General features: G+C 42.3%; 1 protein-coding gene across 5 annotated transcripts in view; it reads left to right on the top strand.

Moving 5' to 3' along the window:
- Positions 1–15,411, top strand: part of KCNJ16 (potassium inwardly rectifying channel subfamily J member 16) — a 44,595-nt gene extending 29,184 nt beyond the window's left edge. For 2 of the 5 annotated variants that reach the window (XM_032870741.1, XM_032870740.1), the window contains exons 2-4: positions 12,003–12,171; positions 13,241–13,384; positions 13,870–15,411. In XM_032870741.1, the coding sequence (XP_032726632.1) occupies positions 13,958–15,217 (1,260 nt within the window). In that variant the 5' untranslated portion in view covers positions 12,003–12,171; positions 13,241–13,384; positions 13,870–13,957 and the 3' untranslated portion in view covers positions 15,218–15,411. The remainder of the gene's footprint in view (positions 1–12,002; positions 12,172–13,240; positions 13,385–13,869) is intronic. The other 3 variants (XM_032870739.1, XM_032870742.1, XM_032870743.1) reach the window with 2 other exon arrangements.
- The last annotated feature ends 333 nt before the right edge of the window (positions 15,412–15,744 follow it).

Raw genomic sequence — 15,744 nt, 5'->3', positions numbered from 1 at the left:
AGAAATGGGGCATTCTTTCCAAAGCATATGATTTATTCGAAGCCAAATGCAAATCGATTTCTCATTGTTTTCCTCCTGTGACTTATCTATAGCAACATCTTCCTTCATTAGCTTAGAAAGTCAAAGCTTAACCATAAAAGTGAAATGCTGGAGAAGCACCTTTGCATGTTAGAGGCTGGGAAGGTCTCAAACCCAACCACATTTCTTTTGGATCTACAGCATAACGCCACTTTGTTATTCTACCACAGATACCTCCACACTCCCGTGGGTTGACCAGATGTCTGTGGTATACTGGGCAAGATGGAGGCTCCTTCAGGGCAGTAACCATCCTCATACTCTTCATAATAGCCCTCACAATGCCTCAGATATAGTTGAATGTTAATCGAACTGAAGAATACACAAAACTTGTTTCCACGATTTTTTTTCCTAGCTCATTACAGGCATTAGTATAGTTTAGCTAAATGAAACAGTTTCTTACAATGAAGGTTCAAATATCTTAGCATGCCCCACACTGAGCCCTAGTGCCCATCAAGAAAAATATACTTGGAATAAAATCACTTCTCTTTGTAAGAGAACTATTACTAATGTGGGTCACTTCTGTTTGCATAGGCACTCACAGATAATAGAATTAAACCTTCCAACTCAGGGTAGGATGATTCATTCTGCTTCTATAACAACTGTAGTAGAGACAGAACTATAACTGGTGGAGAAAACATGTAAAATGACATACATAGAAATGTAAGAGTCTATCAAATGCTCTAACTTCCAACAGCTACTTAAATCTTCTATTATCTGCAGTCAGTGGCAATGCTTTTTTGTCAAGTGCCCTTGAAAGACACAGAATAATAGAAAGCTCATCTCTTGTGATAGGCAACACCAAGCTTAAGGTACTGCCTTAATAGGCTATCTATCTGAGTCTTTCCAGGGAGTTCTTTTGTCTTGCATTTTAAAGACCTTTTCTCAATGTATCTGTATCCACGAGGGAGAGTGGAAATGGAGATAACAGCCAATAACAGTTGCTTTATTTTGCTCCTCAATGAAGATGTCCTGAGTTTTCATTTTGACAGTTTAAGGTAGAAAGAAAGTCGATCATTTAAAGGGTAGAGACCTTGTACACACTATTCAGGCCGTTCCTAGTCTTCTGGCAAATCATATGTAGGAGTTCAGTGATTCCCAGAAGACTGAATAGGACAATCAATAGATTCTCTGTAAATTCCCAAAGCGGACAATTTGCAGGCAGTTTACTCAAAATGGGAAAATGCCAGCAGAGATAGGACTAGGTTTTCTTTTGGAATACCATAAATACCAAACTGGAAGAAGGTCAAAAGTCATGGCACTTGTGTTTTTCATAGATGACATTTGTTTTGGAATGCCCAGCTAGGGTCAACCAAAGCAGCTCCCGAACCAAACTATAGGGGAGCTACTAAAGGTCAGTCATAGGTAACCTGAGATTTAGAAAGCAAGGTGGGTCACTAGTCCATAATGACTCCTATTCCTAATGATACTTGTGGCTTCTCTGGGCAGCTCTGCCATGCCTCCCTAAAGGTTATGTCCAGACAATTAGATGCTAGAAGGGAACTTTTAAATAAGTCTGGGAAATTGCCCGTCTAATAATTTATGGTTAAAGAAAATGGCAGCCTCTCTCTCATCATTTAGATCTGTACTTGAATGGACTGTAGTCATAACTAGAAGCACTGAAATTAAATACCTATTAAGCACCAACACCGTGAAAGGAGACTTGGGGACACAGCTTCCTTTAATCCTCATGGCAGTTGTATGATTTGCAATTTTCAGATGGGCAAATCGGGGCTCAAAGAGTTTGAGTAACTTTTGCACAAGTGCCTAGTCTCACTAAAGATTAAACAGATATCTGAACTCCATCTCAGTGTTTCAATTCTTGAAACTCTAAGGTAGTAGATCTCTATCTTGAAGATATATAGGGGGGCGCCTGGGTGGCTCAGTGGTTTAAGGCCTCTGCCTTCGGCTCGGGTCATGATCCCAGGGTCGTGGGATCAAGCCCCGCATCCGGCTCTCTGCTCAGCAGGAAGCCTGCTTCCCCCCCTCCCCCATCTGCCTGCCTCTCTGCCTACTTGTGATCTCTGTCTGTCAAATAAATAAATAAAATATAAAAAAAAAAGATATAGGAATCAGCTGGGGCTGGGGTCGGGGGGAAGGGATCAAAATTATTGTGTTGAAGCCCAGTGGTTGCAAGTGTAATGTGCTCCCCTAGGATTTTCCCATCGGGTTGGTGGTAGACAATACTTGAAGCAACACTACTGTACTGTATTGCTTGGCGAGGTGTCTTAATGAAGTTTTGGAGTTCATGAAAATGAATTATTAAGAACTGGCTAGGGCCACCTATATAGGCAAATCTACATCACAAACATCTGACCTCCCTTCTCAAATCCACCCATTTCAAAGGACCATTTCCCTGGGTCTTAAAATCTAACAACATAGGCCTTAAAGTAGTAAAGTTGCAAAATAGCACAACTTTTAACATTTTCTTTCCAAAGTTATTGAAAATATTAAGATAAAAGAAAGATGCCTAAAACAGACTTTGGGATAGCCAGCCAAGAAATGAAGATATTAACAGTTTAATATGTTTTGGAATGGGGAAGGGAGAAAAGGGGGCACTGAGAAGAAGGATTGCATCTGATCCCTGTTTAATTTTAACTCTGCTTTATGTATCCCTGATTTGTTACCAACTGTTTTCATGAATTCTGCAATTGGTCTCCAGTGGCCAAATCTGACCCGATTCCCTCCATCCCACCCACCCCCCCTTGTTTTAAATGAGATCTGGTTTTACTTAGATGAATTAAATGTCACTATATTTGTTTCTGTGAATTGTTCCAACAAAAATTACAGCATCCATGTCTGACTTTAAACGTCTGTGGCACTGTCTGCCTCTCTGGGCTATTTATAGTTGCCTTTTAAAGGCCCTAATAAATGCTTTTAGATTGCTATTGGTTTGCTTTCCCTTTGTGGAGACTCAGAATTGGTACCAACTGAAATTAGCTGTTTTTTCCTCTTTGCTAAAGCAACGCATGTTCACTATAAAATATAAATAAGGAAAAAGAAGAGCAAAAAATTAATCAGACCAAATAGAGGGCCACAATTGACATTCTGTCATGTAGTTTTCTGTTATTAAAATATATATATACATATATATATATATATATATATATATATGTATATATATATAATGCAAGCTGTTTTTGTTTTGTTTTGTTTTAGTCCTGTTTTATTTTTTTCCACCTGACGATATGTTTCAAGTTGTTTCTCATTCTACTCCTGCACTTTTAATGGCTATGTTAAAAGTAACGAGTAATGTTCTGATTGTACCATTACCTATGAAGCAATCCCACACTTATTAGAGGGCGAGGTCAGGGCCAAAATTTGCTACTACAAATAGTGGTACAAATTAGTTACACTAGTAACCATCACTATGCTCATCCAAGAGGATTTCTTTAGGATAAACTGCCACAAATGGAGTTTTTGGATCAGAGGCTGTAACAAAGCCCTAGACTACTGTCACTTTATGCAGGCTTACCTCCAGAAACAGCTCAAATTAAATAGTACAATATATATTATATTTGAGCATATCTTTAATATGACGATATAATTACATGCATCAGTGTTGGGAGTACCACATTGCTAATAATTCAGTTGTTGCTTTAATAGACTTTACAAAATACTTCTTAATGCCAAGCTCATTTTCCTTCCCAACTCCAGATTTCCAGAGTTCTGCAGCATGATTACGGGAATTATCATACTAGGGAAGCTACTAACCTGAAGTAAACAGTATTTTTTTTTTTTTTAAACTATGTGTGAACTGGTGGCTAGGACAGGGGAGAGACAAGGTAAATAGAAGGAACCAAGAGCTGATGTTTGCAGAACTGTCAGCATTGATGTTTTAACAATTCTAGGAATTGTTAAATTATTTTACTGATTCTTTTACTGGGATGAAAATCTCATTAAGGATGTATTAGCTTATTCCTTCAATGTCTATTTAGTGAGTACCTGAAATCCACGTGTTTCTCTGGTGCTGGGGATACAGTGGAAAAGAAGGCAAGGGGATCTTTTATCATGGAAGCTATAATCTATTCCATGGGGCCGTCCAGCCAACAAACAAGTCATCATCCAGTCATGGCAAGCATTTTGAAATGAAAGTCATGTTTATGATCCAGAAAATAAGGACGTGGGGGAGGATTTTCATTTAACTCCTCATCAGACATGGCGTCTCTGAAAAGGTGACATTGAAGAGGAGACTTCAGTGATGATAAGCCACATGGGCAGAAAAGGAAGTACAAAGGTCCTGAGGCAGGAAAAGCCTTGTTCATGAGAGTGGAACTTAGCAGATTTTTTTTTCTGTAAAGAGTCAGATCACAAATATTTTGGCTTTGTGAACCACATTGTTTCTGTTGCTACCACTCAAGTCTGCAGTGGTATTGTGACAGTAAGAAGCTGCAGACAATTTTATAAATCATCATCTGAATGTTGTCTTCCAATAAAACTTTACAAAAGTGACCAGTGAGCTGGATTTCGCCCTTAGACTATAATTTTTGGACCTTTGTGTTAGTGAAAGAGGGAAACACAGTGATGCTAGAGAGTGAAGAGTGGAAGGGGAATGGTAGGAGGTAATTTCTAGAGGTGGGCAAGGTCAGAGGTAGCTGCTCTGTATACAATACAGATTATGCAAATTCCTCTAATTGCCCTGAGAAGACTGGGAAGATGCTGGAGGGTTTTAAGTAGGAGAGTGACATGTTTTGATTTTATTTTTAAAAAGGGTAGATTGAAGTACAACAAGGGCAGAAAGAGAAGATCTCTTAGGGGTCCACTGAAGACATGGGGGTTTTGACTACCAGGAGACATGATCAGATTTAAGATATGCCTTGAAGTTGAGCCCACAGGACTTGCTGCTGGGTTATGTGATGACCAGACCATACGCTTGCATCTGGGAGATGTTTTTAAAATGCCAGTGAAGGGGTGCCTGGGTGGCTCAGTGGGTTAAAGCCTCTGCCTTCGGCTCAGGTTGTGATCCCAGGATGTTGGGATTGAGCCCCACATCAGGCTCTCTGCTCAGCAGGGAGCCTGCTTCTTCCTCTCTCTCTGCCTGCCTCTCTGCCTACCTGTGATCTCTATCAAATAAATAAATAAAATCTTTAAAAAAATAGAAAAAAAAACAATGAGACAGATTTTTAACTGAATTTTCCCTCTTTCAAGTGATGAAAACTATCCCTGGGTATCACAAGCAGACAAAAACATTATAGGAAAGGTAACAGGTAACTTATAACATCGAAGGAAGGGAGAAAAGAGAAAACCTGATAGGAGCAGAAGCAGGGGGCAGGACAAAATGGAGATCTTATCTCGGGGACTGCCTTCCCTAGAGCTGTGACTTGGGCCCTTCTCTGGAGCAACATAGATGCCCTGCCACACCAGTAGCCTCTTGACTCCGTGTATCTGCCTGGAATAACAGGCTCCAGCATCCCTGCATCCCTGCATCCCTGCATCCCGCATCCCTGCATCCCTGCCGCAAGAGGCCGTCTTGCTTGCGAAGTTCTGATTGGTCCCTCCAAGGTCATGTGACTCTGCTCCAGGAGCAGGTGAAGAAACACGCCGGTGCGAAGTGGCTTCTTCCACTTCCACTGCATCTTCCTAATCCTCGCCAGCATCGTCTCTTACTTGATCATTGAAATGCCTTCCTGGGCTGCTCCCCGCATCGGCTTTTAAATTTCTCCAACCGATTTTCCACTGGATCGCCAGAGTGTTCTTTTTAAAAATGGAAATGTAATGCAGTGCTCTTGGTGAAGGTGCTTCGATTGCTTTTATTGCTCTTGGGAAAAAGACCCAAATCTTAAATTCTCCCTCCCAGGTTACTTATTTACGTTCTGTCTCTCTCTTCCCAGCATCGACTCTCCACGCACCCCACCCCCGCCCCCCATGGCCCAAATTCAGTTCTTTGGAAAGCATGCCCTATGCATCCTTGAGTCACCTGGCCTTTGCAAATGCTGTTCCTCTGCCTGGGAAACTCTTTTTCTCTTTCTTCTTATTTGGTTAACTTGTATTTATTTCTCAGATTGTAGCTCAGACAGCCGTCTCTCCCAGACTAGATAAAGGCCCAGTATTATAAGCTATGGCAAGAAACAGAGGAGAACTATGTATTCAAGTTAAGGGTTAAACAGGGGTTCAACAGAGGCTATAAATAAGGACAGTTTGCAAGGTGCTGGTGCGGGTACTCGTTTATATTATGCCTTTCATTCCCTACCAAAAGGTTTTGAGAGGGTCAAGCACTGTCCCTATGCTTTAAAATAAATAAATGAAGCTGAAAGATATTTGTGGGATGCAGTTGAGATGTGGTAGAACCATGACTAGAATCCAAGTCTTCGATCCCCATACTTTTGTCCTTTAACAACGCTAATGCAGGACCAACCGTAATAGGGAGCTGGGATGGGATCTACAGTAGCAGGAAGGGTTATTTACATCTCAGGTCAGAACTATGGCTCTGGATGCAAGTGGCAAGAGATGAGTTAGAAGGGTGTTATGTAGACCAGGTAAAACCAGGTTTTTACCTGATCAGGGAAGCCTGATTTCAAATGATAAAATGCAGATGAATTCCTGTAATGATAGGTTCTTGTGAGAACCAGGCCTTACAATTAGCTTAGAACAAAGGGCGCAGCCGTCAGACTACACCTGGAAATAGCGAGATAGTAACATCTAGATAGTGACTGTGTCTCAAACAAACAAAATGGGACAGAGAACAAGGCCGGAGTTGAGAACATGTTTACCGACGGCCACAGGCAGGAGCAGTGAAGAGCCTGCTCTCACTTAGAGATCAAGTCCTTTACCAAAGGCTCTCTGATCACCCTGCCCAGAAGGCAACCTCCCTCCTCCCTCCAGCCATTCTCTGACTTAATACTTCATTTCGACAGCCCACAAAGACACGTTCCACAGAGGTAGGACTCCTACTAATTCTCTAAAGTGGATGACTCTGGAACACAGTAAGGGCTCAATTAAAAAAAAAAATGAATGAATGACTAAACAAAACAAGAATGAAAACACTTAGCAACGAATTCTCATTGGAGAGCTTTAGAGATCCCTGGGGAACCTTCTACACCGAGAGGAAATTGAACTGTGGTCTTTAAAAGGACGTAAGACCTCATGATATCCAGCTTCTGCAACCAACCCAGATACAGCTCAAAATAAGTTCTGAGCAACTCAGGCTGGCCTCCAGCCAAGACCGGGATGGGCTGATTATCATGATAAAAACAAGAGAAACCTTCAGAACCATCTTGGTAAAACGTGCCCATACCACTTAAGACAAAGAATAAACATGATAACCATCCTGTGAATTTCTCTAACCTGGTAACTTTGCCAAGCTTGTCGGGCTTGTTTCCTTTAGCTTCGTTGCTCAGAGGAAAGAGTGATACAATTTCTTTTTAAGCAATACATTTTAAAAAATGAGTTGAAAGCATGTGTATAAATGTGTGTGTGTGTGTGTGTGTGCGCGTGTGTGTGTGTGTGTGTGTGTGTTAGGGGAGAGGGATGTGTGTGTGTGTGTGCGTGTGTGTTGAGGACAAGGAATAGGGGATTTCCCATTTGGTGAAAGTTGTGAAAAGGAAAGCAAAATGATCTGGGCCCTTGAGCTTTGGGGAGCTAGTGGAGAGGCAGAGAACTGGGCCACCTGCTTTAGTGGTAGGAAACAATGGTGCCACCCCTGAGCTTAAATAGAAATGTCTACTGGGAGCCACTTTGTCAGTCTTGTGTCATGCAAGTGGAGAGCTCTTTGACAGGGTACAAGCAGAAGCTCTGGTATTTTATAGAGGGGGAAACTGAGCCCTCGTAGGATTCTGATTCATTCAACAATTCTTGAATAATTACTATGATCTTGGCCCAGTGAAAGATGGCTTCCCGGTCCTTATCTCACTCAGACTCATTGTCACTCAGTAACATAGGTACTCTTTTTTTTTTTTTTTTTTAAAGATTTTATTTATTTATTTGAGAGCGAGACAGTGAGAGAGAGCATGAGCGAGGAGAAGGTCAGAGGGAGAAGCAGACTCCCCATGGAGCTGGGAGCCCGATGTGGGACTTGATCCCAGGACCCCAGGATCATGACCTGAGCCGAAGGCAGTCGTCCAACCAACTGAGCCACCCAGGCGTCCCAACATAGGTACTCTTATCCCTGATTCAGGCATGAGGACACTGAGGTTCAGAGAAGAGTTACTTTCCTAAGCCACTCAGGATGTTGGGGACAGCCCTGGAACTGGAATCTGCCTCCCAATTCCTGATTTCTCTGCAAGACCCAAACATGTTTTATTTCAGACAATTGCTTCTGAAGGCAATTTGTTTTTAAGGCAAGATAATGTAGAATTATAATTCTTATTACTTTGGTATGATCTTGACATACCAGAAAAATGGGGAGACATACTCCCAGCCTCTAAATTTTTCCTACTTCTTTATAAAACACAGCATCTTTTGGGATGCAGCAGGATTTATGGTTAGGATGTAGATATTACTTAAGAAAAAAAATGAGCTAGAAAGAGGCTCTCCAGATAATTACTCGCAATGCTGTAAAACCAGATTTCTTCTTCTCCTTCCCAGCTCTGGATTCAGTTCAATTGTTAATATAGTTGAGAGTCCCTTCCCTATCATAAACTGGCACATATTTTTTTTTTTTTAATTAGAGAGAGGGAGGGGGAGATGGAGAGGAAAAATCTTAAGCAGGCTCCAAGCCCAGCTCGGAGCCTGATGTGGGGCTTGATCTCACAACCCAAGGATTAGGACCTGAGCTGGAAATCAAGAGTCAGATACTTAACCTACACTGAGCCACCCAGGCGCCCCAGCTTCAGGAGAAATTGTAGAATTATATCAGGAAAGAGGTAAAGGTCTTTGTCCTTGAGGATTTGGACCAGAGTTGGAGGCTGGGGTTGGGAGGGAGAAGAGAACAGAGAGGTCAAAGGCTGTAGCTTAACCAGAGACCTGCTCTGAGCAGCTGAGAAGAAACACGAGCACACCATAGGATGTCAACAAAGGAGACACTGTTTGCCATGCGGGAGACAGGGTCTATTTGGAGACGTCTGGGCAGCATCTAGTGGGCTCTGAGTGAAGCAGGTGGTCGGTGGCTAAAGGAAGAGCTCCACCTAACTGTGTCTGAGTCTCTTTATGATGATTCCAGGCAACACAAGGCTCAGGCTTAATTCCAAGGCAATAAGTTGTGGGACAGGTTTGGAGCAAAATAACCCCAACTTGTTTGGGTTCTGTCCCATCCCATTAACACCCCTCTTTCTTTCCTCCTTAGCAACCAGGGCCCACCCACAAGTGCCATCTGATGACATCTCCTCTCACTACCAGCCAGCCACCCCCTGCTCAGGCCTCTCCACGAACCACAGAACTGCACCCAAGCCAGTCCCCAAAGACAATGACTTGCACACAGAATCTAGGCCATCCTTTCTACACTCTGCCTCCTCAGCTCTCAAGTGTCCACTACAATTTATCTCATCTCACGGTCGCCAGGAAAGTAACTTGATTCCCAAGGACTTCATGTAAATCAGCGACATGCTAAAGATGATACTTGTTAATATCACAGGCCCTGGGCATGAATAATTGAGTTTCACCAGAGGTATTTAGAGCATTATTTGTGGTGTGTCTCAAATTACCCAGACAATTTGTATCCCTATTAATATATTTATAGTAAGCAGACGCTAGAGACAAGATCGGATTTTATTTTTGAAGTTGACATGGGATTTTTCTAGAGTTTTATCCATTTTGTTGTACCTTCAACGTGCTAATGAAAAGTTTTAGTTTGAAGAATTACCCGCGAGTGTATTCTGCTTAGTAAAAGAGCTGAATTTGAGAGGATATAGGCAAATGACAGAGGGTTTGCTGTCGAATGGGTGAGTCTGATTAAGGCACTTCCCATACTGAGAAATGAGGACAGATACTCAGGTCGGTCACTTGTTTTGCTGAAAATATTCTGTCATGTGTGTAGCCCGTTGGAAACATGCTAAATCAGTAAAGGTTTCTCCTTGAATCCATACAAAGATCTAGAGGACTAAAAGCAGGTCCCACCAGTGCAAGTCGATTAAGAAGCTTTTATTTATTTATTTTTAATATCTGAAGTTAGTACAACGAGATCTCGGGAAATGACGCACCATGCTGACCCTGCCTCTCCCCTCACTCTAGCCACCTCTATATTAGAACTCCTTATCATGACAACGAAGTCACGGTCTTTCTTCTGCCTTGGCCATTAACCACCTGCAGAATACTTTGAAACTGGTACAAAGGGGAACTGCAAATTCTGCATTTCCTTCCGTACTTTATATTCCACGATTTTGTCATTGCAGTGTTCAGATTCCCATTTTTTTTTTTCAAAATATATTTATTTATTTGACAGCAGGAGGGATTACAATTAGGAAGAGAGGCGGACAGAGAGAGGGGGAAAGCAGGCTCCCCGCTGGGCAGGAAGCCCGATATGGGGCTCGATCCCAGGGCCCCGAGATCATGACCCGAGCTGAAGGCAGAGGCTTAATCCACTGAGCCACCCAGGTGCCCCCAGATTCCCATTTTTAATAAAAAGAGGAATTTTATCCCCAATGAAATAGCCACTATCAGTTTCTAGAGGGTAAGGAGAACAGCATGCAAAGAGAAATGCAGAAGGAGGAAGGTTGCAAATGCTTTTTCGGGACAGAATGGGAAGTGACAAGATGATTATGAAAGCATGGAGGTGTTTGGAAAGCCAGGTTTTAATTCTAAGTAACACCAGTGTTACACACAGAATGTCCACGCAATTGGCCAGTCTTCTCTATCATTTAATAGAAAACAAGGGGAAGGGGCGCCTGGGTGGCTCAGTGGGTTAAAGACTCTGCCTTTGGCTCAGGTCATGATCTCAGGGTCCTGGGATTGAGCCCCACATCGGACTCTCTGCTCGGCGGAGAGCCTGCTTTCCCTTCTCTCTCTGCCTGCTGCTCTGCCTACTTGTGACCTCTCCCTCTCTGTCAAATAAATAAGTAAAATCTTAAAAAAAAAAAAAAAAGAAAACAAGGGAAAAAGTGTACAAATGAACACAATGTATGAAACAGATTAACAAATAGTTTGTCTAGTCATTTTGACAAAAGAGTGTCCGTAAAATTCTTTGCTCATTGGGTAATCTGAGAAATGATTAAGACTTGATACAATTAGTTTGGTTAAAATCCGGCCTTTAGCTTAAAGACCATCATCTTTTCAAAAGTGTATCATTTACCTGGTTGGAAAAATCAAAGATTGGGGCGCTTGGATGGCTCAGTGGGTTAAAGCCTCTGCCTTCAGCTCAGGTCATGATCTCAGGGTCCTGGGATCAAGCCCCGCATCAGGCTCTCTGCTCAGTGGGGAGTCTGCTTCCCCTCCTCTCTCTCTCTGCATGCCTCTCTGGCTACTTGTGATCTCTGTCTGTCATATAAATACATAAAATCTTAAAAGAAAAATCAAAGATCAATCAAGGGTCTGCACTAGAACAGATTATGAAAGCTTTTGTCTGCATAAGTTGAAATGAATGGATGATCAATTCAACATGGTGGGCCATGGTGGGGACACAGGGCATGGTGGGTTTAGGGCAGAATTCTCACAGCCATAAGGTGTATCCCTGAATCTATTACACTATTCAGAAATAGACTTTCCACATCCTCAAATTTGCTCAGTTACGGCTTGTATTAATTGAAAATCCGTTCCCCAATTAGCATAACGTTGAAGGTGTTTTTAAAATGGTTTGTTTATAACAGTTGTTGGCACCACCGGAATTCACACTGCATGCCGTTTCAAATAAAAACCTTTCTTTTTTTCTTCTGGCAGCAGAAAAGAGCAGAGTCACACAGTAGCTCTTGATTTATGAACTGCACTTTCTTATTCTCAGACTCCCACAGTGTGTGCCGTTCCCTTTAAGGAACAAGGTTGGGAGCATTTAACAAGGAAACAATTCTATCTCGAAATCTACTTTTTAAATTTGAAATCATATGGGCCTTTGATTATAATAGGTCCCATTCTCATGCCTCCAATGGTCGGGTGAGAGAATGAAGACCCAGAAACCTTGAGCAGCTTCTTGTTGTTGTCAAGGGTCATTGGATGACAAATGGAACAGGAACCTACAAGAATGATACATGTTGTGGGCCAAATTTGTGGAACCATTTAACATCCGACATTCCGGTAAGCATTTTGTCAGCCCGGGGTCACATCCTGAAATTATACAACCATCTCCTCCAAAACCCAGCTGAGGACAAAGGCGGAGATGTAACTAGTCAAAGCAAATCCGCAGGTCTAGTGGGCAGAGTGGCGGGGGCGTGTGGATGGACGGAGAGAAACTTGCGCAGGCTTTACAGGATTTTTTGGCTGAAAGCAGAGTTCATCCTTGCAGTGGTCCATCAAACAAAGTGTTTATTGTGAAGTGGGCCTGATCCCTGAAGAAGAAGAAAAGTGATTCTTATTGACTGGAAGGAAATTAACCCTTTCCTCCCTTTTTCAGGGAAGGTGTCAGATAAGAGCTTTGTGATTAAATTCCTCAATGGTCAGTTTCAAAGGCGAGTGGGTCTCGATGTCAGCCGCAGTATTGACTCTGACTAGTTTCTCTGCAGCGTGGGCTGGATCCTTTAGTGGGACCTCTTTTCTCCCTCCTTATCCTTCCTTCCCTTATCTAGCAGAGGCAGGGTGTGTGGAAAGCATATTCTAATAATTACTAAACCACTGGGCTACAATGACTTTTTTTTTTTTTTTTTGGCATAGAAATAACTCAAGACCACTTAACATTGAATTTTTAAAACTTACTTTCAGACTTGATCTGGGAAAACCATGGGCCTATTCTAGGGATGATAAAAGCACTAGGAACTGTATGTTCTGCCTTGATCTTTTAAAGATTGAATTCGGAGGGGGAAAAATGATTTTGCCTATGGATGGCTGTGAAAGAATCAGGAATACTGCGGAGCTGGAGAGAAGGGGCCAATTGTAGTATGCTCCCTTTAAGAGGGAAACGAGATTAGAACTTTGGCAAATTTTCGGCTTCTATTCAGAGGGAAAGAGAAGAGATGGCAGTGTCCAAAAAGAAAAAAGAAAAAAAAAAAAAAGAAAGAAAGAAAAAGGATGCTGTCATGAGACAAAAGCAAAAGCAATTTTATACCTTATTGAAAGCTTACCTGGGCATGTTTTTGTGGGGTTTTTTTTTTGCTTTTTTTTTAAACTCCTCTGGGGTTAAGAACATTTTTTTGCCCTCTTAAAACTAAAGGAGCTAGTGGAAAGGACTTGAATCTGAGAGAGTGATGCTGTCAGTTCTGTTCTGTCTTGGGAAGTACACGAGGAAGAGAAACCTCCTGGGAAGAAAGAGAGGACACGGCCGACACTGAAGGGGAGGGTCTGTGGCATTCAGTATGTAAGTTACATGTCAGAGTGAAGGTGGCAACCCTTCCTAGCCATCCTTCTTAGAAAACCCAACTGACTTCAACAGTTAGAAAGCTTCTAACCCTACTAGACAAATATCTGAATTCTATTTTGCCTTTCAACATTAAAGATTGCTTTGTGTTCTAAGCGCCCTCATGCCAGAAGAGTCTATAAAAACAAGACTTTTGTTTATGTCAGGTCAGGAAAGGTAGTAAGTCTTCTTTTGGGATAATCATAGTGTTTGCCCAAACCTTTTGCATATATAAAAATGTTATTTTCTCTAATTGCATATTTTGCTCCTATAATGACTGAGTTGAATTCTAAGCTGAAATGAGTAATCAATACTGAGTGTCTCTGTCGTTCAAATGAAGTCTTTGCCACTTCGGATGGCATGAAATTGCTTCAACTTTGGCAAATTGCTCTAAAGATGGAAATTAAAAGCTAAAGCTAAGGCGTATTTAATTTTCTTTTTTTCAGGTTTTAACTGAAAACTTAAATCAACAAATAGCAACAGAACTACTCCTTGTACAAAATCCACCTGGATGCTGGAAGGACAGAGGAAAGGATGAGCTATTACGGCAGCAGCTACCCGATTGTAAACGTGGACCCCAAATACCCAGGCTACCCCCAAGAGCACATCCTAGCTGAGAAGAGAAGAGCCAGAAGACGTCTGCTCCACAAAGATGGTAGCTGCAACGTGTACTTCAAGCACATTTTTGGAGAATGGGGGAGCTATGTGGTTGACATTTTCACTACTCTTGTAGACACCAAGTGGCGCCATATGTTTGTCATATTTTCTTTATCTTATATTCTCTCCTGGTTGATATTTGGCTCCATCTTTTGGCTAATTGCCTTTCATCATGGCGATCTGTTAAATGATCCGGACATCACGCCTTGTGTTGACAATGTCCATTCCTTTACAGGGGCGTTTTTATTCTCCCTTGAGACCCAGACCACCATAGGTTACGGGTACCGCTGTGTCACTGAAGAATGCTCGGTGGCAGTGCTCATGGTGATCCTTCAATCCATCCTGAGCTGCATCATAAACACCTTCATCATCGGAGCCGCCTTGGCCAAAATGGCGACCGCTCGAAAGAGAGCCCAAACCATTCGGTTTAGCTATTTTGCCCTCATAGGCATGAGGGATGGGAAGCTTTGCCTCATGTGGCGCATTGGTGATTTCCGGCCAAACCATGTGGTAGAAGGCACAGTGAGAGCCCAACTTCTCCGCTACACAGAAGACAGCGAAGGGCGAATGACCATGGCATTCAAAGACCTAAAGTTGGTCAACGACCAGATCATCCTTGTCACACCGGTAACTATTGTTCATGAAATTGACCACGAGAGCCCTCTGTATGCCCTTGACCGAAAAGCAGTGGCCAAAGATAACTTTGAGATTTTGGTGACATTTATCTACACTGGTGATTCCACGGGCACTTCCCACCAATCCAGAAGTTCCTACGTTCCCCGAGAAATTCTCTGGGGTCATAGGTTTAATGACGTCCTGGAAGTTAAAAGAAAGTACTACAAAGTGAACTGCTTACAGTTTGAGGGGAGCGTTGAGGTATACGCTCCCTTTTGCAGCGCCAAACAGCTAGACTGGAAAGACCAGCAGCTCCACAACATGGACAAAGGCCCCCCGGTCCGAGGATCTGGCACATCGGACACCACGGTCAGAAGAAGGTCATTTAGTGCCATTGCCATTGTCAGCAGTTGTGAGAACCCAGAAGAGACCATCACCTCCGCCGTGGATGAGTGTAAGGAAGCACCTTATCAGAAAGCTGTCTTGACTTTAAATAGAATCTCTGTAGAATCCCAAATGTAGTTCAAATTGTGATGACCAGGGCCACCACTCCATCATTTTACTCTGTAGCCCATCACTTTAAGGCAAGTAGTTATAAGCAGGGCTTTTAAGGAATGGTATAGCTACGTCTGATGGACTTGGGGGAAAAGAAGAGCAGGTTAAATCTGGTGAAAGATCATCTAAAAATTACATAGTATCCAATCGTTTAAACTTTTGTGTGTGTGTGTTAGCAAATTTGATATTAGGGATGCTATTCAGAGCCTAATTGATTAATTTACATTTCACCTCCTTTTCTTATATCACACACTTGCATCTTTAGTTGCAGGTGTCCTATTTGGTAAAGGAGAACAAAGGTAGGATACTGGCATAAGGAAGACAGACAGCCAGCATGAATAACTAATTTTTAAATGTATCAACATGGATAGTAGTTTCCTGGAAAAAACGTCACGTCTTTCTAACCAAGATAGGCAAGATATGCATCCAGTAGATTGTAACATTGAGATATTTAACTGAAATCACCTGGCAGGCTCGGTGTTTGCCCCTCATAG

Source organism: Lontra canadensis, unplaced genomic scaffold (genome assembly GCF_010015895.1).
Source record: "Lontra canadensis isolate GAN:19392208 unplaced genomic scaffold, GSC_riverotter_1.0 scaffold41, whole genome shotgun sequence".
Taxonomy (NCBI): domain Eukaryota; kingdom Metazoa; phylum Chordata; class Mammalia; order Carnivora; family Mustelidae; genus Lontra; species Lontra canadensis.
Note: the sequence above shows the minus strand (reverse complement) of the source record. Positions and strands in the feature narration are given on the sequence as shown.